This window comes from Spermophilus citellus (genome assembly GCF_964194105.1).
Source record: "Spermophilus citellus genome assembly, chromosome: 8".
Classification (NCBI taxonomy): domain Eukaryota; kingdom Metazoa; phylum Chordata; class Mammalia; order Rodentia; family Sciuridae; genus Spermophilus; species Spermophilus citellus.
In genome coordinates this window covers 30,046,741-30,069,563 of record NC_138189.1, presented here as the reverse complement: position 1 = coordinate 30,069,563, position 22,823 = coordinate 30,046,741, and the positions used below count along the sequence as shown (strand labels likewise).

At 41.6% G+C, this 22,823-nt stretch overlaps 1 protein-coding gene across 9 annotated transcripts in view; it reads right to left on the bottom strand.

The window, feature by feature from the left end:
* Positions 1-22,273, bottom strand: part of TBC1D1 (TBC1 domain family member 1) — a 294,222-nt gene extending 271,949 nt beyond the window's left edge. For 2 of the 9 annotated variants that reach the window (XM_081303876.1, XM_081303868.1), the window contains exons 1-2: positions 21,603-22,270; positions 10,307-10,814 (exon numbers count right to left, since the gene is read on the bottom strand). In XM_081303876.1, coding sequence (XP_081160002.1) covers positions 10,307-10,723 — 417 coding nt within the window. In that variant the 5' untranslated portion in view covers positions 10,724-10,814; positions 21,603-22,270. Of the gene's footprint in view, positions 1-10,306; positions 10,815-21,602 lie in introns of all 9 variants that reach the window. The other 7 variants (XM_081303871.1, XM_081303878.1, XM_081303877.1 and 4 more) reach the window with 6 other exon arrangements.
* Positions 22,274-22,823: the final 550 nt, after the last annotated feature.

Sequence of the window (22,823 nt, the reverse complement as noted above, 5' to 3'; positions counted from 1 at the left end):
GAGACCTCCTGAGACAGAATACCTCAGTTATTCCACCCTAGGGACTCCTTTCTGACTCAGGAGGCCTGACTTTCTCCAAAATCCTGTCCCTTTCTTATGATAAGCAGGTTAGACATCTCAAAAGTCACCTTCGGCCCATCCTGGTCACACTCCGTAGGCACCACTAAGATAGTTCATCAAGCTAATCACATAGTAGTTCTGATGTGGTCATGAAAACAGCCCTTCTTGTCACGATGTTGCAAATAAGGAACAATTGTGCAACTGCTAAAAAGAACGCACCTCCACTACCATAAAAAGATGCAAAAACATATCCATATACATTCATATATATGTTTACATGTGTGTGTGTTTGTGCATGTGTGTATGGAGAGAGGGAGACATGAACAGAATATATAAAATGATTTCGTATAGCAATATCTGTTTATATAAATGAAATAATAAAATCTATAAGGATATATACCAATCTCTTAATGTTGGTTTTTCTCTAAGAGATAGAAAAAAAGGGAAAGCTTTACTTTTAATTTTTTGTACTAATTTTTATTACGATCAACATAAATACTTCCATAATCAGGAAAATTATTTTGGAATAAAATATTCATCCAAAGACAATGGGCTCATATTACACCTGAAAGAACTTCCACCTACACACAAGAAAGGGTTTCTCAACAGTAAAGGCTGCTCAACATTCAGGAAGTCTCTTCCACAGCTATCACCAATAAATACCAAGAAAATCTTGTATACATAAAAAACCAAGAGAACTGTGCAGATTTCAAGGTGCTTAGAGACAGTGATTTTTACACTACAAACAAAGACTCGAAGAGGAAAGGAGCTCAGGAGGGATGGAGAGGAAAGGTGGCATCTAAGAACACTATCCCAGCTAACAAGAGAAATCTGCCCTGGTGGGGGGAGGAAAAGAAAAGGGAGTCAGTGAATTCATATGGCCGCACAGGGGGTGTGAGGGCTGAGTTCATGTGTCAACTTGGCTGGGCCATGGGATGCTCAGATATCATGTTAAATATTAATTCTGGGTGCATCTGTAGACTGAATAGGGCAGACACCCCTTTCAGTACCTTTAGGGCCTAGAGGAGAAGGCAGAGTATGCTGAATTCTCTCACCACGGTGTGAGCCTGGACAACGCTTTTTTCCTTAGTGCCTCTGGTTCTCAGGAATGCAGATGCAGACTGGAACCCACACCATCAGCTCTTCAGCTCACAAGCTACACCACTAGCTTCCTTCAGCATTCAGAAGACAGATCATGGGACTTCTCAGCCTCCATAATCACATCAGCCAATTCCTTATGATACATAGTCCACTGAGGCTGTTTCTCTGGAACACCCTAACTCATGCAGAGGGAGATGAGATCAGGCTAAAGAAATAAAAAATAGAAAGGAAGAACTCATCCTTCAGAGTGAACACACATTCATTCACTCATTCACCTACTGTGTGCCGGGTACCGTTCTAGGTGTCAGTGTCTATCAAAAGATAAGCAAGGATCCTGCTTTCTGGGGACTAAACCTAGTAGTAGTGCTTCTCCACTGAGTTGCATCCCCAGCCCTTTTGATTTTTTATTTGGAGACAGGGTCTCGCTAAGCTGCTGAGACTGACCTCAAACTTGAGAGGCTGACATCTTCTTGCCTCAGCCTCCTAGGTGGCTGGGATTACAGGCATGCACCACCACACCCAGCCTAAGCAAAATTCTATCATTAACAAATACACCAGGTGCGGTCACACACACCTATAATCCCAGCAACTAGGGAGGCTGAGGCAGGAGGATTCCAAGTTCGAGGCCAGTCTTAGCAACTTAGTGAGATCCTATCTCAAAAAAAAAAAAAAAAAGGGCTGGGGATGTAGCTCAGTGGTAGAACACCCCTGGGTTCAATCCCCAGTATCAGGAAATACACAAATAAAAGGCAGCAAAGAAAAGGGGGGACCTAAGATCCCTCTGCAATAAATATTCAGGTATTGGTAATCAGTGTAGTCCAAGGCTGACCAGTGGAGAGGATGCCAGTCGCATATGCCATTTTAAATTTCTAGTAGGCACATTTCAGAAAGGGAAAATAAACAGATGAAACCAATTTAAGTGATATCATTTGTTTAACCCAATATATCCCAAAATGATCATTTTAATATGTAATCCATACTGAAAATTACTGAGGTATTTTGCATCCTGTCTTTCAAACTTCATCTTCAAAATTCATTATGGTTTTACACTTACAGCACATCTCAACTCAGATGAGCCACATTCCAAAGGCTCAGTAGCCACATATGGCTAACTGATTATTGTACTGAATCGTAAAGGTCTAGGCTATAAATAAACCCTTTTACTATACAAGTCAACTTTAGTTTCAAGACACTTTTAAAGTCTATTCTTAGGAATGAATTTATTTAAAAAACAATTATCGAATTCAAAGCATTTGGCGAAAAATATGCAAAGCTATATAAAGTGACAATGTTTTTTAAAATCATGTAAACATCTATTATAAGGTAGGTGCTTTCAAAGCCCTCAGACTCATTTTTCAAAGTAAAAAATAAATTATGTAATCAATCCAGTGTCATAAGCCCAAACCTTCCAACAAATACTTCGTAGTTCAAGCAGTCCCCGGACATTCTTTTTATAGATGAAAAAGAATCCCTGCCAACCCTTTGCACCCAGCAACCAACTTCTGTCTGGCATGACAGACGGTCAAGTGCTGATTAACTGACACTGATACACTGTTCCCTGCAACCGCGCCCTGACTCACAGCCGCCACGTGAAACCCAAATGAAACTTACGTAATAAGCCAGAATGGATAGAAGGCCACTGGTGGGAATTTAACATAGATGAAAAATCCTCCAAAACATTTCTAACAAAACTTTTTTCAGAACCATTCCCTGAGTATCAAAAAAAAAAAAAAAAGAGAGAAAGAGGCTCATGTCTGAAATTTAGAAATTACATCACACACAGAGGGGAGAATAGAACGTCTGAATATCTGAAAAAGAATACTATGTTCTTCAGAACGATCACCCTCAGGAACAAAATGCTCCAGCTCAGTGTTATCATTTCCAGTCTTCACGCTAGCAAAGAAAGTAATGAGCTGGCAAATAAAACTACCAAGCAAGACACAGCGGCAGCCAGGCTCTGTCGGGAACCTTGACATAAGTGGTGCATATGGGAAACTGCTACCTTGGAATTCCAAGCAGAAGGTAAATGATGAAGACAAAGTAGTAATGGGTAAAGCACGACCCAAACAAAGCCACAATCAAAAGTAAAATTTTAAAAAATTCAGAAATGAAGTAATATGACAGTCCAAACAACTCTGGCTTTAAACATAGGGGAATGGAAGAATTCATCCTGCTAATCACAGGAAAACAACTTTAGAACACCTTCTGATTTAATAGACTAGGTAACCAGTCCAGAGAGGCTGAGACAGGAAGCTCCACATCCCCTGCGGTTAGTGGGAAAGATGAGGCTTTGTGGAGCTTCCTACAAGAATATGTTGCTTCTTTACTGGAAATTTCAAAAGGAAACATTGATCACTGTTCTCTGCGACAAATGTAGCTCTTAAGATTCCCTTTACAAATAGTTAAGCAGTCTTGAAATTAAGTAAGGGAGCCACCTAGGTTCAGTCTCAAGCTATGTGTCCTTCAAGAAATGCAGTTTAATGACAAAAATCACAGACATTAAAGGAGTCCAAATACATCTTCTCAAGCTACACTTAAAAATGGCCCTCCTCTCTAAGCAGACCTCTGTGTGTCTATTCCAGCTCCTGTCCCCTACCCTGCTCCCAGCCCCACCCATGCTCCTTCTTTTACACTTAGTCCTCTCAGACTTGCCCGCTCTCCTCTTTAGGGAAGGGAGGAATAAAAACTAGCAATTCAAATCGTAGCAATTCTAGGATTCTCTTAGGCAGGATGCAAAAGGGGAAGCTCAGGAGCATTCCTACATTGGTGACATCTGTCCTGTCACAGCTATTAAACACCCACACTGTGCTCAGGCTGAACACTAAATCCAGAAGATCAGAATCTGACTAGAGTAGGAAACAGCATTTGAAGAGCTATGGCGTAGTTTAAATACGATAAAGAACGTCAGTTAAAAAATGTCTGGCAGGTACACCAAAAACACTTCCATGTACTCCCTGTCAGATTTACCCTGAGTCCCGCACGCACAGTCGTCTCCTCTTTCCCACACACCAGCCTATATTTCTCCTCCACTTACTATCCACTCCATAGTTCCTGTCATCCCCACACAAAACTATTCTTCTTTTTAAAAAAATTTTTAGACATTGGTGGACTTTTATTTTATTCATATATTTATATGCAGTGCTTTGAGAATGGAACCCAGTGCCTCACACATGCTAGGCAAGTGCTCTACCACTAAGGCCCAGCCCCAGCCCCCATTCTTTCCTTTGATTGTCATAAAACACAAACAAAAGGTTAGAAGCCCCAGGCCAGCTCAGCACTTCCACTACCTCTCCTCATGCTGTAAAGTCGCTTTAAAGGAAGCAGAACTTTTTACCCCTTAGAGAAAAAGGATTAATTAAAGGGTTTAGACACTCTTACAAGTGAACTAAAGTAACCCTCAGTTTGAGAGGCAGATCAGAAGTCATCCCTCACCCCCATTCCCTGTAATAGGGATTGAACTGAGGGGCTCTTTACCACTGAGCTACATCCCCAGACCTTTTTACTTTTTATTTTGAGACAGGTTCTTGCTAAATTGATGAAGCTGGCCTTGAACTTGCAATCCTCCTGCCTTAGCCTCCTCGGTGGCTGGAATTACAGGCATGTGGTACTGCGCTCAGCTTTCAGATGTTCTCCTGAGTACGAATTCTGCTAGAGGAAGTGATGCTGAAGACCTGGAAAGTGAAAGCTCTCCAGAGGATTTTCTGCCCTGACCATTTTTCGAGAGCTGAGCCTGAGCAGAGCTCTTGATTTCTTCGTGGTGTGATGGGTAAAGCCTAGTCAGCACCCCCCATCAGTGTTTCAGAGTAGATGTGTTTCTTATCACAGATCCAAATTCAAAACTATGCACCAAACCAGACCTTTATACCACCAAGTCACATGTTTGAAGGGATGCTCAAAGGTGTTATGAGAAAATGTGATCTACAGTGCCACACATTTTGAGGAAAATTGGGTTCAAAAAGGTAACAGTTTGTCTTTGGTGCAGGAATTTTCAGAAGTTACAGAAGTGCTTTGACTGTGGTCTAACTCAAAAAATCAACATTTTCCAAATAATCAATGCAAGATGGTACAGAACTGTGTATCTTTAAACCTTCATTAAATCACAATATAGACCAATGGATTTTAATATAAGAAAATGCAGAAGTGCTTTGATATTGTTTCAGATTTCATATCACAGCTAACCTTTAAGAAGCTACCGTTTTTGACCACAACTTGTTTGTAAGAAGTTATTTTAGTATTTTATCAAAAATTAGGAGCTCTTGAATTAAGCTGCAGCACTACTCAAGAACCCAGGGTTTTTGTAGGTTTAATAAGACGTTTCTTCTTGAGTTTTTATAAAAAGTTGAACAATTGTTACACATAAATTTTAAGTCATAAGGAATGCTGTATAGGGCACTTTGGCTGTGGTCTTAGAAGCTGTTTATGTTGATTAACCAGAAAGAGGTACAGAATGACATACTAGATTTAAAACTCCCAGGGATGCTCAAGCCATAATGAATGCAGGTAACAAAATCAAAAAGAAGCACTGCTGGAAATTCAAGATCCTTTCTGGTGATCACAAACATCTTGGCAGAAGATACTGGTAGATAGACAGGCCAAACGTAATCAGCCTTGGGAAAAGAAGAGAAGCACTTAAAAGTTAATCACGGAAGCTGAAAAGATCAGATGGCAAAGACTCAACAAGTTAGTAAACGTGTTAAATTTTTTCCAAATATGATTGAAAAAATTTTAGTTCACCTCTTAATTTCACTGAATACTTGAACAATTCTTGGGAAATCCATTTTTATTATGCTAGTACCATATAATGAATGTTTTTCTAAAATCTACATTCAATTAAAAGAAATGTCTTCCTCAACTTGTAAACAAGACTTTTTATCTAAAGAGAAGTGCATTGTACATGACAAATTTCATTAAATACTCTGTTTGTTGAAGTACATAAGTTATCCACAAGTGATTTCATAAATAAATGTGTTTTGAGTTGTTGTATGAAAGAAAAATACCCCCAACTTCCCTATTTTCCTACAACACATGGGTGTAAGTCCAAATTTCCTTCCTATTCTCAATCAAAACTTCGAATCATAACAGAATAAATGAAGAAACAGCTATGAGTTGGGTGTGGTGGTCTACGCCTGTAATCCCAGCAGCTCAGGAGGCTGAGACAGGAGGATTGCAAGTGCAAAGGCAGCCTCAGCAAAAGTAAGGCGCTAAGCAACTCAGTGAGACCCTGCCTCTACAAATACAAAATAGGGCTGGAGATGTGGCTCAGTGGCCAAGTGCCCCTAAGTTCAATTCCCAGTACCCACCAACCACCCCCCAAACAAAACAAAACAAAACAAAGTAGCTATGAGAATCTAGTCATCTTCTGTTAATCTAGCCATTATGGAGATTAGGAAAAATAAAATAAAACTATCACTGTAACTGCTAAATCTTTTTTGGAAAATATGGTTATTATTCACAAAAATATTATTTATATAAATACTTAGGGAATTTATAACTTTTTAAAAAATAAACTTAAAAAATCAATATCTTTATCTCAGTTTTAATTTAAAGTACAGCGAGTATTGATAGACATAGCCCACATAAATTCATGCTCTTTGGAATCCTCAATAAGTTTTAAAAAGTGAAAAGTTATCCTCAGACCAAAAGATTTGAGATGTTGCCCTAATGCATTTGGTCATGGAGACTCTTCTGTGTGGAACCACTTGAGAATATTCCATGAAACCTAGAATGGCAAGAGTAACCTCATGGTGCACCTGTGAAATCGCTCCTTTTTGTACTTCTTTTCCCTAGATATTCGTCAGCAAATTTATTTAGATTCTGATAAAGGATTTCCTCTCAAACAGGAGTTTCATGCTTCTACCCTGGAAGTACAGACCTATGTCTCTTTCAGCAAGCACGGTTGATTCTGACCCCATCAGTTTGGAAGAGGCCTTAATCCGGGGAAATCTTTCACTAAGCAAACGTTACAAATAGTCAAGAAAAATGACAGTGAAGGTTAACCTGCTCCTACAGCGACATGACTCTGCTGAGATGCAGCGCCAATGGGGTCCAAGAACATAACGGATATAATGCAAGTCAGAATCACAGCCAGTCATTTATCATTACATTTCTGATTCGAGTACCTGTGTTGCAAATTGCTCTTTCATAAAATGAGCAGGTTGGCAGCAATTTATATCTGAGTGACATTTGTGTTTGTAAAAATTGTACACAGGCCAAAAATAACTTAAGAACTCATTTGTATTTCAATCATAGCTTTTTAGAATACAGAATAAAGCCAACTCTCTACTTTGGGGTAAGGATTTACTTACCAATCTCTCCCTCTTGTCGGGTACCTAAGTAACTGACCAGTGCCAGTTCACAGAAGGCTATGAAAGATTTTTGGAAAGAGTCAAAAGTGCAAAGTGTTTAACAACCAGACATGAAAAAGCCTTCCCCAAGGAAATTCAATCCTTATGTAGAGCTGGCCTGGCTAGAGGCCATTCCATCCTCTGATTTTCATTCTGGAATCTGGCTAAGTAATAAGAACTGTTCATTTTATTTATGCAGTTTTATAATTGCCTTGCTCAAGGATGACCAGGATCTCATCTCTGAGAGCAGAAGACATGCATTTCAATATCCTTTTCCTTTTTGCCAAAGATCTGAAGTGAAATCAGCACTTAATCTGCTTCCAGCAAAGCATTCTTGAGTAAATCATTTATTTATTTATTTATTGCAGTCTACTAGGGATTAAATCCAGGGCTGCCTCTGCCACTGAACTACACCCCCACCCCCTGAATAAATCATTTTTATGGGACGTAAATGCTTAGCAAGTTTATTTTCTTTCCTTTCCTTTTTGTTTCCTTTTGGCAGTGCTAAAGGGTGCATCCAGGGCCCTGTGCATGCTATGCAAGCAAGTGCTCTATCATTGAGCTAACACCCCTAGCTCGCTTACTAAGTTTCAGGTCTTGTTCTAGTTCATTTAGTTCTCCCAGCAACTCTATGAGATAAATACTATAATTATACCCATTTTACAGACAAGGAAACAGACTCAGTTGCAAGGAAACAGTATATGGGTGTCCAAGACGGAATTAGAATGGAGGAAGTTCATCCCTCTGAGCATAACACTGTCATGTCCATTGGAGATGCATGGGCGATAACATACATGACTTCAGTACTAAGACATCTGATTCTGTGTGGGTGAAATGGTGGTTTTGAGCTCCACAGTAGCCTTTATTTTAAAAAGTCTCCCTATGTTTGGGCATGTGTTAGGTTCCATTTTCTCTCTTTCCATCATGCGCTGTTCACGCATCCCCTGCTTCTCTTCCCTAACAATGCCTCTAGAACCATATCTGGAGCAGTGATCACTGAATCAATGGAGAAAAGCATGAACAATTAACAAACCAAAGTGAGTCTCCACAGACCTACTGCTGCCTGTTGTTATCTGCAGAAGATTGGATCTGGGAAACCCCACCACATAAAAAATGTTCAGATAGTCAAGTTCCTTACATAAAATAGCACAGAATTTGCATACAATTACACACATCCTCCAGGTTACTTATAATACCTAATACAATGCAAATGCTATATAAGTAGTTGTTATAAACCTATACACAGCTTCTAGGTTACTTGCAATGCCTAATACAATGTAAATGCTATAAAATTAGTTGTTATACTCAATTACTTAGGGAATAAGGAGAAGAAATAAATGTCTGTACATTTTCAGGACAAACGCAATCAGTTTTCCAAATATTTTCTATCTGTGGATGATTAAATCCGTGAATGTGGAAACTGGGGATATGGAGGACAGACTATACCAAGAACATTAATTTCCATACAAAGGTCTTACACCCTGGAGAGTATGCAAAATAACCTAATGGAGTAGAGGGGAAACATTAGCATTCTATGCATATTTTAAATTTGAACTGACATTTACCATAGAGACAGACACTGCCATCCTCTTTCAGTACATGTGTGGCCCAGAGCTCTAGTCACACAGGTGTGCTTGGCAGTTAATGTAGCAGAGGGATTCCTCTGTCTGTGCATGGGGTTAACTGTGGGGCCCTCAACTGTTTGTTGTCTGTATATTGCACAAATTGCATTTTTTCATGGGTTCAATTGAGAAAGGGGCTATACGGATTATATTTTCAATCTTACCTAGACTTAGTGGCTTAATATTTGTGGTTATAAATGCAATAATGGTGCAGTAACCAATGCATTGGACTATAACAGTGCAAGCACAAATGAACAGGAACACAATAGAGCTTTGACTCTTTCTCGTCTGTTTTCCTCAAACACATTGAGATAAACCAATAAGAAGCTAAAAGGTCTGACATGGAGTTGGCAAAAGAAGAAACACATGGCAAGAGCCCCCAAATAGTACCCACTGTTCTTATCAATGACCTTTTCATAAGTGAAAATTACACCTTGGGAAATGGTTAAAAGTATTTCATTTACTTTTTGCAGTACAGGATCACTCTGCCACTGAGCTATATCCCCAGTCCTTTTTATTCTTTATTTTGACACAGGGTCTTGCTAAGTTGCCCAGGCTGGTCTTGAACTTGTGGTCCTCCTGCCTCAGCCTCCTGAGTTACTGGGATGAGCCACCATGAATAGCTTTAAAGTATTTTTATATGGTCTATAAATAACTATATTTTTCTTAATGGAATTAAAAAATGTGGAGATCACTGATCTAGAATTTTGCTACTTAAAGTGCAATCTGCAAAGGAACAGCAGGACATCACCTGTCAAGCCCTGTCAGCCCATTAGAAGTCTAGGCTGGTGGTGCACTCACTTCGAAATCAGAATATGCATTTTAACACAAATGTGCATGGTTTACATGCACATTTCAGTTGGAGAAGCACTGAAGCTTTAGAACAGATACCTTAAATATGAGCCCTAACACTTCCACCCTTATTTATGTTCCTAGACATATTTCTCTGTTGAATTTCTGAACATATAAACTTATAATTTCTAATATCTCTTATAAAGCATTCTTCAAAAAAAATGAAACTATAAACAATCCCCACAAACCCAAAATTCAGTTAAATAATCTATGTAGAACTGCAACATCATCCCCTTACTTATCCCAGTATGCTTAAATTTCTCAATCCCTGTACCATAAAAGCTATCTAGCCACACCTTAATTTTTGGAATCCCCTCCTCAACTTACTTTTGTTTGATCATCGGCCTTGAAGACATAACAGATACTCTGCCGATGAGCGGCATCTTCCCTAATCAGACACGCAAAGTAACTTGGGTCGTGGCTGTTGTGAATCAGTTTGTGAACATGCTGAGGCTTGCACTCGAAGACGCTGGAGCAGATCAACGGATCCCACTGCTGACTCTTCCCAGGTTCAGGTTCGCATTTCAGTCCGGAGGGTGAAACCCAAAGTCGGACCTGCCTGGTAGCTGGCTCCTTTTTGGAGGACTGCCCGCTCATTCTCCGTACCTCAGCCACAACCCAAGGCAGCATGGGCATGGTGGTCAGAGAATGCACGGGCAAAGAGCCCACCAGCTGAAGGCCAAAGTCCACCGAGATCTCATTAGGAAACATAGGTTTCTTTGCTGTGAATGTTATTGGTTCCATCTTAGGAAAAGACCTGGAGACAGCCCAACCTTGCCTCTGTTCTCCTATTTTAGACGAAGCAATCTATGTGACACGCTTCAGATGTGGAATCCTGGGGGAGAGAAACAGGCATTAGAGTTTAATGAAGTCATTGCAATAGCTGTTTTCAGAGAGTTATTATTCTAGAACTTAAAAGTCTGAAACCAATGTAAGAAGAAATGAATACTAGTTCAAATAAGCTGCTTTGCCTAGAAAGAGCTTTCCTGAAATTGTATTACATATAAAACCTAGTAATGGCATAACTGTCACACTCATTACAGGACACAAAGATCCCTCTGGGAAACCACGGTTAAACATAAGCCTCACAGAGCCAGCAAAGGCAAGTACAATAGAAAGCACTCCAGCGCTCCTCTGACAGCTTTAAACCTTGTTGTATTAGCTAGTAATTATTTCAAGGAATTTTTTCAAGATAATAAAATCCAGTATAGATGATTCCCCCAAGAAAGAAATCTTATGAGAAAAAAATATAGATTATCCATTCATCATCACAGAATACTGAACCAGACTAGTTTTAAACAATTGGCCTTATCCCCTGTGATATTAATCAAATTTCATTTATTTATTTATTTTTGTGGTGCTGGGAATGAAATCCAGCTGGGCAAGTGTTTTGCCACTGAGCTGCATCCCCAGCATCTCTCAAATATTAACACATTTTGTCCCATTTTTCCAGATGTGGAACATGCATAAAAACTTAAACTGGTAGTGTATTTTTTTAAAAAATAATAAAATCAATAAAAAAATAAATTAAAAAAAACTTAAACTGAGCAACACATATACCACCTATGCTAACTTTGAATTAATCATTATTTTTGTGAAGTCTATTTTTTTGAGAAAATAGTGAATACTTAGTCTATTAGAAAATATATGCTCATATGTTTAATATGCATGATACATATATGATAGAAAAGCTCTAAATTATGATTTTCATTCTATTTCAATGATATATTTTATTGATTTGTTTTGATATATAATATATAATATTGATATATTTTATTGAAACTACAAAGCAGACTGCCCTATCCTCCTCTCATTAGCTCCCTGGACCTTCAGTCTCTCTTGTATCCCTCTGAGCACAGACACAAGAAGAAACTACAGGGCTGGAACGTGGCTCAAGCGGTAGTGCGCTCGCCTGGTATGCGTGTGGCCCGGGTTCAATCCTCAGGACAACATACAAACAAAAGATGTTGTGTCCGCCAAGAACTGAAAAATAAATATTAAAAAATTTAAAAAGAAAAAAAAAAAGAAACTACAAAGCAGACTGTCTTCTTCTTTACCCCTGGACCCAGAGCCTGGCATGGGGCCAGACTTAGAGAAGGGGTTCAAGAAATATTTTTTTTTTAAAAGTGTGAAGTCTTTCCCATTCAAAAGGAGAAGAAAAGATATTTCCCCTTGACTTCAAACTCTTCCTTCTCTTTCTTGTCTACACAAATTTCTTCAGGGAAAGTCTACATTAACTGTCTCCATTGCCTATCACCCATCCACTGTTTGTAAGTGCCACGACCCTGCACTACAGAGCCTCTGAAATTGCTTTCCTTAAGGTCACTCAGATCCCCAAGGCTGTGAAATCCAAAGGGGGCTCTGTGTGGTCTGTAGCTCCCTGGTCCCTGTTGGATTTCTCAACTCTTGCCCACACCTCCCTGAGTGAAGCGCTTCTGCTTCTCTTCTCACCTTTCCAGGGGCTTCTTTGCTTCTTTTCAAGTTCTTTGAAGGCTTTCCTCCCTTCCTTCACTCCATCCTCTCTTCATGTTACAACTGCTTTCCTCTGGACAGTCTCATCTAATCTTCTGGTGTCAACAGACACAGTCTAATGCTCAGATGACTTTATTGAGTGCTGAGTATTTTACATGTGTTGCCTCACTTTTAACCTTCATATTTATCTGTTGGAGGCTACTCTTTCTCTGCTCCCCCCACCCACCCAGGGGTACTCCACCACTGAGCTATACTCCCAGCCCTTTTTATTTTTATTTTATTTCCTTTTTTTTTTTCTTTTGGTACCAGGAGTTGAACTGAGGGGCACTTAACAACTGAGCCACACCCCCAGCCCTTTTATTTTTTACTTGGAGATAGTGTCTTACTATGTTGCTTAGGGCCTCACTAAATTGCTCAGCCTGGCTTTGAACTCGAGATCCTACTGCCTCAGCCTCCCAAGCCATTGGGATTACAGCTGTGCACCACCGTGTCAGGCCCCGGCTCTTTTTACTTTGAAACAGGTTTTCATTAAGTTGCCCAGTCTGGCCTCGCAAACTTGTAGTCCTTCTGCCCCAGGCTCCCGAGTAGTTGGGATTACAGGTATGTGCCACTGTGCCTGGTGAGGCTATTCTTTTGAACCAGAAAACTATTCATAAGCGAGCTCAAGATAGCTTGAGTTGCTTGTCACAAAGCAACCTGAGAACCAGGAGTAGTGGCACATCTCTATAATCCCAGCGATTCAGAAAGCAGGAGGATCTGGAGTTCAAAGTCAGCCTCAGCAATCTGGTGAGGCCCTAAGGAATTTAGCAAGACAGTAGATTCCTGGGTAGAGACAAAGGACAATTGATTACTTAGACCAATAGTAGTAGCCAGAGAGTCAGCCCTGTCTCAAAATTAAAAAAAAAAATGGCTGTGGATGTAGCTCAGCTATAGAGTGCCCTGGGTTTAATTCCCAGTAGCAACAAACAAAACCAAAAAAAGTGACATGAGAGAGATTGTACCTGACTCTCAAGCCCATCTTCTTGACTGATGCACAAGAATGCACAAGAATGCATCAGTCACATGTCCCCTAATGATTCCCAAGAGTTTTTCTGCTACGGAAACCTCCTTTGTGAGGTCCAGATCAGTATCAGTCAATACATATTTCTGTCTGTATACCCTGTAGGCAACTCAGCCTGAAATTAGCTATTTTTAAACCAAATCAGTGTCACCTCCTTCCTTACCAGAACTTCTCTTCCCTCCACTACTGTACTGTAGTGAACTATTCATTTTATTGGTTGTGTTAGTCAGTTTTCTGTCACTGTAACAAGCATCTGAGGTAATCAACTTATAAAGAAAAAAAGATTTATTTTAACTCATGGTTTCACAGGTTCTAGTTCATGATCAGTTGGCCCCGTAGCTTTTAGGCCTGAGGCCAGGTAGCATATCACGGAAGGAGCATGAGGAAGAGAAAAACCACTCACCTCAAGTGACTATTGCCTCCAGGTACACCCCCATGGGGTGACCTAAAGACCTCCTAGTAGCCCCCCACCAAAGGGTTCACTTCTCACAGTAGCACCTCCCTGCAGACCAAGCCTTTATCACATGGACTTTCTACATCCAAAATACAGCAGATTAAAGATTCCTTCTTTATTCATCACTACTTACAACTCTACCATCTAAATTTATATTTTCCTCACTTAGAAAAGGCAACTCATCCTTCAATCCATCTCTCATATCCCTCAGGCAATCTTACTAACAGAGAATTTACCAGTCACTCCTCTGCTAAAATTCTCTTGGTAACCAACCCTCTCCCCTAAAATCTAGGCTCCTCTAAAAGTCATGTAAGGTCTCTTTGGAATCTGATCCTGTATATACCCCCAATTTTATAATACTCTCCCTAATGTCCTCTTTCATAGATCTTTTGACTCTGAAAATAGAGATTTATAGTTTCCCAAATAAGATGTGCTTTCCCATGCTACAATGCATATACCATTCCTTTCTCTTTGGAACACAGTTTCTGTCACATAAAGGGCCTGAGATTTTACCATATTTGGGCCTGAGATTTTACCATATTTGTCAGCTAACAAGTTAGCCTGCCACAAGTTAACTTGCAGATAGAAGACACGAGATTCCTGGGTCAGAGACAAAGGACAATTGATTACTCAGACCAATAGCAGTAGCCAGAGAGTCAGTACTTGTGTCATTTCCCTCAACCCCAATCCCCAAAGGCTAGTGGACACTCATCACAGGGGATGACAGGAGAAGGACCTGAGCCAAGGAACTTGCATATTTTAAAGGCTGCCCAATCTTGTATTAGTTCTATCTTCCATAACTGTTTTCTGTAGAAACGTGATTGAAAACGTAGTTCAGAACAAGGGCATTCACAGGATACGTGAGAGACCCAGCGAGAACCATCTCCCAACCTTCCCATTCTTTCCCTTTAATTCTAGCTCATGTTTACATCATAGCTCAAGTGACCACCACCTCTTTCCTCCAAGATGATTCAGAGCAGCCATCATTATATCCTTGGGCACTTTTTACGTAGGCATCATGTTCACTAGAAGAGTATGAACAGGAATCCAGGACTGCAAGCTTCTCAAACTCTTAAGGTTTAGCATTATGAAACTCAGTATTCAAATTCAAATTTTAAACCTCTTCTGAAATAGAACTGAAGTCTTTTTTTAACTCTAATGTTTTTCTACATGATACACACACACACACACACACACATATATTTTAAAAGTAAATTTTTATAATTCATACAGTTCAGAATGGATTTTTAAAAATTTAAATGTTCCAAAGTTCAGAAACATACCAATACGTTACTTAGAGCCCAAATATATTTTGTGAAAGTGCAGTCCCTGACTCTCTTCTTTCAGAATACAATGAAAACAGATCAGAACTTCATATAATCCAGTAAATAATAGTCTCTCTCTCTTGCCTACAGGTGAAAGTGGCATTAAATGTCTGGCTTAACGTCCAGTTCTGTAACTGAATCTGTTCAAGTTCTAACTGTTGACAGCTGCTAATCCCAAGACATGTTTGAAGAAGTACTAGAATGACTACAAAGGACAAATCCCAGATCTCTCCATTATTTTAGGTGATGCAGTAATTATTATGGTAGCAACAAGCATAGCAGAATTACTTCAGCTTTCTTGATAGTTAAATAACTTGTTAAATAATCAGACTGTAGGGAATGTTTTAGCACTAGCAAAAAGGCCTTTCATTTTGAGGGTGTCTGTTTGCTTTGAGATAACAACCATTTTTCTCCAGATTTCATATAGTCTCAGTAATCCAAACCTAATATCAAATTCTAAACATAAAATAAAAAAATACATATAGTAATAGAAATAAGTAATTTTAGTTGAGTGCTCACTATGAACCAGGCCCTGTTATCAAATTAGTTATGCCATTTTATTGATAAAACGTGAATGCCTAAAGTTTTGACTTTTCACCCAGCTGTGGCACATTCGTATTTCTTCTGTAAAAAGTAGATTAGACCTTAACCCTGCTTATAAACTATAAGTCTGACCTCAGACATAGCCATGATTATTTGTAAGTAATTCTGATTCTTCTAGTATAAGATTCATGGTGACTTAGACTAGGTAACACATTACTTTTTAATAAAAAGTATCATGGAAAAATAAACTATGCAATAGTACTAACAAACCACTGCATTATTTTTAAAGCCATTTCAAGCCATATACTTTGCACTCAACCTCAGCTAAGACCATTTGCTTTAAGGCTCAGAGACAATCACCTATTCCAAGGAGGCCTCTTCTGCTTAATATCCACAGTGAAAATACTATCATGCATTGTTATGTTCTTGTTAGTAGAATCATGTATGAACAAGCCCTGTTCTGTCAGAAAGACTCTTTGTATTCTATGCAGCACCTACCTGGAATGGTCCTTAAATGCAGCAGCTACTCAAAACATAAAGACACCCTTTTCTTAAAGCAGTTTCAATATCTCGTGAGTTCTGCTATGCTACTTATCCCTAGAAGCATGCACTTAGAACCATAAAATTTTAAAGCTAGCAAGGTCCTTTTAAGCCATTTAGAAACTTTTCTCATATTTGAAATGAGGCAACTGGGTTCTGGAGAAATGAAGTGGCTTCTTCAAATTTAGTGACAGAATTAGGACAATCCCAGTCCCCGACTCCTATCCAAGCGCTGCAAACCTCAATTTCCTCAGGAGAACACTTTCAAGTGTGAAGTTGAAAAAGCAAGCTACTTCTCCAGATCTCAAGTTTATTCTCAATAAGAGTATAAAACAAGATCATCTCCAAGTTTTCTTCTATCACTAAAATCTGGTGAATTTGATTTTCATAATGCATAATACAAAATGTCTCCACTATTGTATGAGGAAACAAAGCTGCTCCATCTTCCCTTCAGGAACAAAAATGTGGGGGAGATGTGTGAAGAAAGGATGGGATTTATTGATCAGGAAACAAGAGAAACAAGGATAGGTTTTAGTAAGCTGCTGAGTGGGAAGCCCCTCTCTTCCCAGCCTCCACAGAGAGCAGGAGAGGGACTTCCCAGTGGCCACAATGTATCAGCCTCTGCAGTTTCAGCCCTCACCTGCTTGCAATGCTGGTGGGAAGGTTTGGATATGGTTTAAGTGTGTCCCCCATGGTTCATGTCCTGGAAACTTGGTCCTCAGTGCAGTGGTAGTGGGAGGTGGTAGAACCTTCTAGAGGTAGGGCCTAGTGGGAGGTGTTTGGGTCATAACCACCCTCCTGGAGGAATCAATGCTGGTATCATAGGGCAGGCTATGTCTGCAGAAGTGGATTAGCTCCCACAAGTCTGGGTTGTTATAAAGGACCCTGATCCCTCCCCACCATTTTTCTTCCTCTCTCAACAGGTAATCTCTCACTCCCAGACATGCACCTGCCCTGGTATGCTGTCTGCTACAGCATCACCTAGCTTGTGATATTGTGACACAGACAGGAGGTTCTTACCAAATGCCAGTGTTTGGACATTTCAGGCAGCAGAATGGTAAACCAAATAAACCCCTTTTCTTTATAAAGTATTCATCCTGGGGAATTTTATTATAGCAACACAAATGACTCAGAGTAAGATGGAAGGAAGAGTGCTGAGAGCCTATCGCTCCCAGCCAGGTTAGGAACCAGCCAATACTGAGTAACTGTTGTGAAGCCCAGGAGAAATAGGAAGTTCCCAGTAGCTAGTCAACGGTCTAATTTTTCTGTTCTTTACCCAGAATGGGCATGTACCTGAGCAAAATAATACTGAAACTTGAAGTAGTCTACTCCCACACAATAGGGCCACTGGCGTGGGTCCACCAACAGTCCACTTCCTCCACAGAATCCCACCCTAGTCAGAGTGTACACTCACCCACCAATAGCCCAGGTTGCAATGATCCTTCAGAGCTACCTAGTAAGCTATTCACCAGCACACAGAGGTCCCAAAACCAGTAGTTCTAACCCTACCATCATCATGGATGGTTCAATATAGGGTACACCTCTAATTTGACATGTAAAATAATGATATTTTTGAAAGACTTCCTTCTTAAATAAATCAGAGCCAATTCAAGCCTAATTCTTTAGCCCACCAACGCCACTTCTTGTGTTCTCTTGTACTTTATTGCATAGGACAAAGGGATAGAGGTAGGCGATGGTCCCCACTGGCCTTTAGAGATTATGTATAACCCTCCCTCCTGCTTAGCTGCTTTAAGGAAAGTAGTAATAATAACAGTTAACACATAACAATAGCACCATGAATCTATTAACTGATTTAATTCTCAAAACAACCATGAAAAATAAGGACTGTTATGAACAACTATTATCTTTATAACTTCCAACTTAAAGAGGAGAGAGAAGGGAGTTGACAGCACAGGAAAGGAAAGAAACCTGCCTAAGGTCTTACCAGCAGAAAGTGACAGAATCAGGATTTGGGCCAAGGTACCTTGAGTCCAGTGTCCATGCTTACTTTTAACTACTCACTGGAGCAATACCTATGAACCAAGGACCTCTTCTTGGGCATTTTACATATACGAACTTGTTGACTCTCACAACTCTGAGAAGTATGTTTCATCGTCCCCATTATAGAATAGACCCTTATTAATAAATGATGAAGGCAGGACTGGAATCCAAATCTGTCTTATGCACAAATTTCTTCCTATATAACAATATATCAGAAGGGAATAACTCTCAAATATCTTTCTAATGGATTAGCTTGGGGGTTCTATCTAGATTTCACCTGGCCTCAGTAATCCAAACTTAATATTAAAGTTATACTCTAAAAATATAAAACAAACGAATAAATATAGCAATAGCAATAAGTAACTTGAATGCTGACTATGAACCAGGTGTTCACTAATTCTGACAACACAACCATAAGTGCTTACCTACTTCAGAAGTTTAGGTTCACTGATCATGTATAATGTTTTGCTAAAGTTAAATAGATGCATTTTCTTTCCGAGATTAAAAAAAATGGTTGTTATCATCGCAAAGGATAAACAGACACCTTCAAAAATTAAAAAGGCTCTTTTTTAGTACTAAAATGTATTTCCTAGATTTTTTCAGTTCTGCTGAAATCAGAGGTTCAAGATTATTTCATATGGCCCAAACATGACAAATCTTTTTTCTAAACATTTGAAACCTGAAAAGGGATGCATTGTCCTTAAATCTAAGAACCTATCAAACAGAATTTTTGGTTTGAAAATGTCAAAAAACCTTGAAAATGGAAACTTCCATGCCTTTTGTGAAGAATTTTGTTAAGAAATATTTTTATTAGAATTCAGGGTTGGAAAGGAAGAGACAAGGAGACAAAGCACAGGAAACTGCAAGGTAACGGTTCTGACTAAAGACCAAAGTCCTCTGGCATCAGTGCTGCCACACGGATCCCAGTGCTCCCTGTCTGCTGTCATTTTAGTGCACAGATTCTACTTCTTGAAGTTTCAATAACCAGGGAAAGAAAAGGGATGGGGAGAAGATCAAGTGGGACTACTGTAGCCATTAACCTTGAGAAGGTAGCACAGTGGACTACGGAAAGGGGAGAGCAAAGTGTGCCCAGGCATTCACATTGAGTCCCCCAAATAGATACATATATATTTTAGGTTTTCTGGGAGAATCTGGAAAGCATGGAGACTGGGAACCTGCAGAGAATGCTCCCCCTAGAACATCCTAGAAGATCTGTCTGGGCCAGAAAGAAGTAACTACCACAGCTGGCTCTGCACAGGGCATGAGTGATTGTGACAGCAGCCTTTCTGGTCCCGGCTATCTCCTAGCAATTATCAATGGCTGGATATTGAGGAAGAAGGGGCAAGCCCCAATTCTTCACAGTTGGCCATCTTCTCCTTATACCCACTCATACTATGACAAACTGTCTTATGAGATAAAAAGTTAACACTGGCATGACCACCACCCAATCAGAAATGCTATCACGGTGAAAAGGGAAATCCCAGAGCTCTCAGAAGGACAGATAATGGTAGACTATGGCAGGAGGCCCATGTGCAAAACTTTCCTTTAATGCTAATAATTCATAACTAAATTTTCCCTCTTCTCCTGGTATGCAAATTCATGTAAATATATTTATATTAATTACCACCTGATTTTATTTCTTCCTCAGAAACACTAATGGCCCCTTTCATGTCTCTGTACTCAACAGTATCAGAATACTCCACCTGTATTCAACGTTTTATAGGATACCTTTTAACTCATAGCTCTGCCTACTGTCCAGCAGCTCATGTTACATTGATAGGTACTTATAGATAAATCTGGAAAGCACTTGTTATGATCTTATTTCCCTATAACTTGTTATGAAAAAAACAACAAGAAGAAACAGGCAGATTGGAGACTGCAATCATATTCAATTTCAAATGGTTGACAAGCACCTGTTTACAAACCATCCATCTTCAGGGCTCCCAGAAAGGAGCTGATAATGAGGCACATCTCCCTCCTAACCAAAAGGAGCAGTCTGAACGCTTATAAAAGGTACAAAACTCACAATGGAAATCCCAAACCTCAGTCACAGAACCTGAAAAGTCACACAAGCAAAGAGTGTTTTGCAAGGTGCATTCCCCACTCAGCCTCAGAACATCTCTCTTTCCATTCCTCCACCCCCACCCCTCCCACACAGAGCAGACTCCCAAAAACACAACAAAGACACGGGCAGGCAACAGCTCCCAGTCCCGTCTCACGCCTGGGAAAGAGAATGAATTTCTGCTCTTCTAAACAAGGTCTCTTTTATCAGGGCCTGTATGTTTAGTTCAGCCTGTCCAATGCAAAAAGTTGGGGAGTTTGGACTTGCAGAGATAGTTGAGTTACTTGGGTGTGACCCATTTAAACCAGGTCATTTTTAAAGCTCCTTCAAAGTCTGATTTTATCAATTTACAAAATCATCCAGGCATCTAGACTGAAGGATGAGAGATCTATGAAGTAAACGTCTACCCTGTAATATAGGGTACTCCAAAACTAAATTGTTGGATGGAAGAAACAATCATCACTTTCAATTTCTTTTCCTTTTTAAGCAACTTCCGGAGAACAAGCTATTTTAAATAGAATCACAACGGAGAAAGCCATCACTAGCTGGACTTCAAGCAAAATGACACTTCATTAAAAAAAAAAAAAAAAAGAAAAAACAATGTGTGGCGACGTTTGAGAGGGTCTCATAATCACACAGCGACCAGGAAGCTGCTAGAAACAATTAAGCAGGGTTTCAAAATGACTGGTACAGGATGTGCCCATAGAAAGAAATGTTGCTCGCACTGGTGCAGCAGCCAAAGTTACTAAAACAAAGTACTTTAAACTTTTATTAAAGGGTGGCATGGGGTCACTCTGATCACCGTCCTTCCAATGTGGTCGCTTTGCAAACACGATATTTGGCGGGAGGGAGGAGGAGAGAGGTGAGAAGACTAATGAGCGGGAGGAGGGGGCAGGGTAGGAGTCAGCCGAAGCTCCTGGGTCGCTAGGAACGTCAAGGTTTCGCTTTCGTCCAAGTAGGGGACCAGACGGTGGCAGTGAACTCCACCCCCCACCTTGCCGCCCCCAGAGACCCCGCGCGGCGAGGACAGCAGGAACGCCCCTGAGCTGCAGGATTGCGCTTTCTCCGCGTCCAAGGGAGCGCAGGGGCGAGCCGAGAATTGGGAGCAGCCGGACCACCGGGAAGGGTCAGCGGGTGGCGTGGGCGAAGCCCCAAAAGGCGCCTACCTGTTCCGCTGCGCGCTCAGAGCCCAGGGCCGGGCCGCGGCACGCAGGTGCTCGGGGGCACGGTGGGGACGGCCTGAGCGGGCGGGGCATCCATCGTCCCCAGCTGGCTGTGCTCTTCCCGCCGCCGGGTGCTGGGAGGGTACAGCTCCGCAGATCTGGCGCCTCTTCTCCAGGCTGAGGACACTGCCGGTCCTGTGGCGGCTGCAGCAACAGGCACCGTAGAGCGGACGGCGGCGGCGGCGGCGGCGGCAGCAGCAGCAGCAGCTACAGCTGAGGAGGAGGAGGAGGAGGAGGAGGGGGGGGGGGTGTGTGCGCGCGGCTCGCGTTTCCTCCTCCCTGGCTGGGCGAGCGCGGGGGAGGCGAGGGGAGGGCAGAAGATGGGATCTCCCTACTCGGTCCCCTGGGAGCCGAGAAGGGGACGTGGCGCACCCCCCCTCCCTTCCCCATTGCGCCGTGTGACTCTGCCCGCGCCGCACGGCCGGGACGGACGAGACACAGGCGAGCAACAGCTGCTGCAGTGCGGGTCCGCCGTGGCCTTCACCCCCTCCCGCACTCTCCCCAGCGGCCCATCCTCAGCACAGTCCGGCGGGCTCCGGGCGCGGGAAGGGTGCTCTAGCCGCCGCCCCATCCTGCCCCAGCGAAGGATCCTGGCGCAGCGCACTCCTGGGAATCCGAGGTCCCGGGCCCGGCGCGTGATTCGAGCCCTCGCGGCTGGATGTGCGGTCGCACACTCTGTCCTCGGGAACCTATTTATAGAAGGTGGCACTGTCCCCGTCGCTAGTTCGGCCCGAGAGGCTCTCAGCAGGTGGCACTTGCTCGCCCGCTCTCCGCTCTCCCCCAGGAGGCTCGCCTTATTTGCCCCCTCGCCTTCTCCCTCCAAAATGGACTTGGGGAAAACTGCGCAGAATACCGGGAGGCGACCTAACCACCTGGCTGTCTCCCGCATCACCCCTTCTGCCTGCCCTAGGGTTGGGTGATGGGAGGAGTAAACCCAGGCACGGATGCCCGATGGGGCGCTGGTGGCAAGAGGAAAAATCAGGGTCTCAGGGAAACAGCGAAGACTGAAATGCTCTCCCCGGATTAAACATCAGTGAACCCCATTTCTGACCTATTGCGGGTGTGACGCAGAGCCTGGATTGGGCACTTTTTCTCTCCCTGAGCGCCAAGCGCACATGCACGCGCGAATGTGTACACGCACGCACACTTACACTCAGCTACACA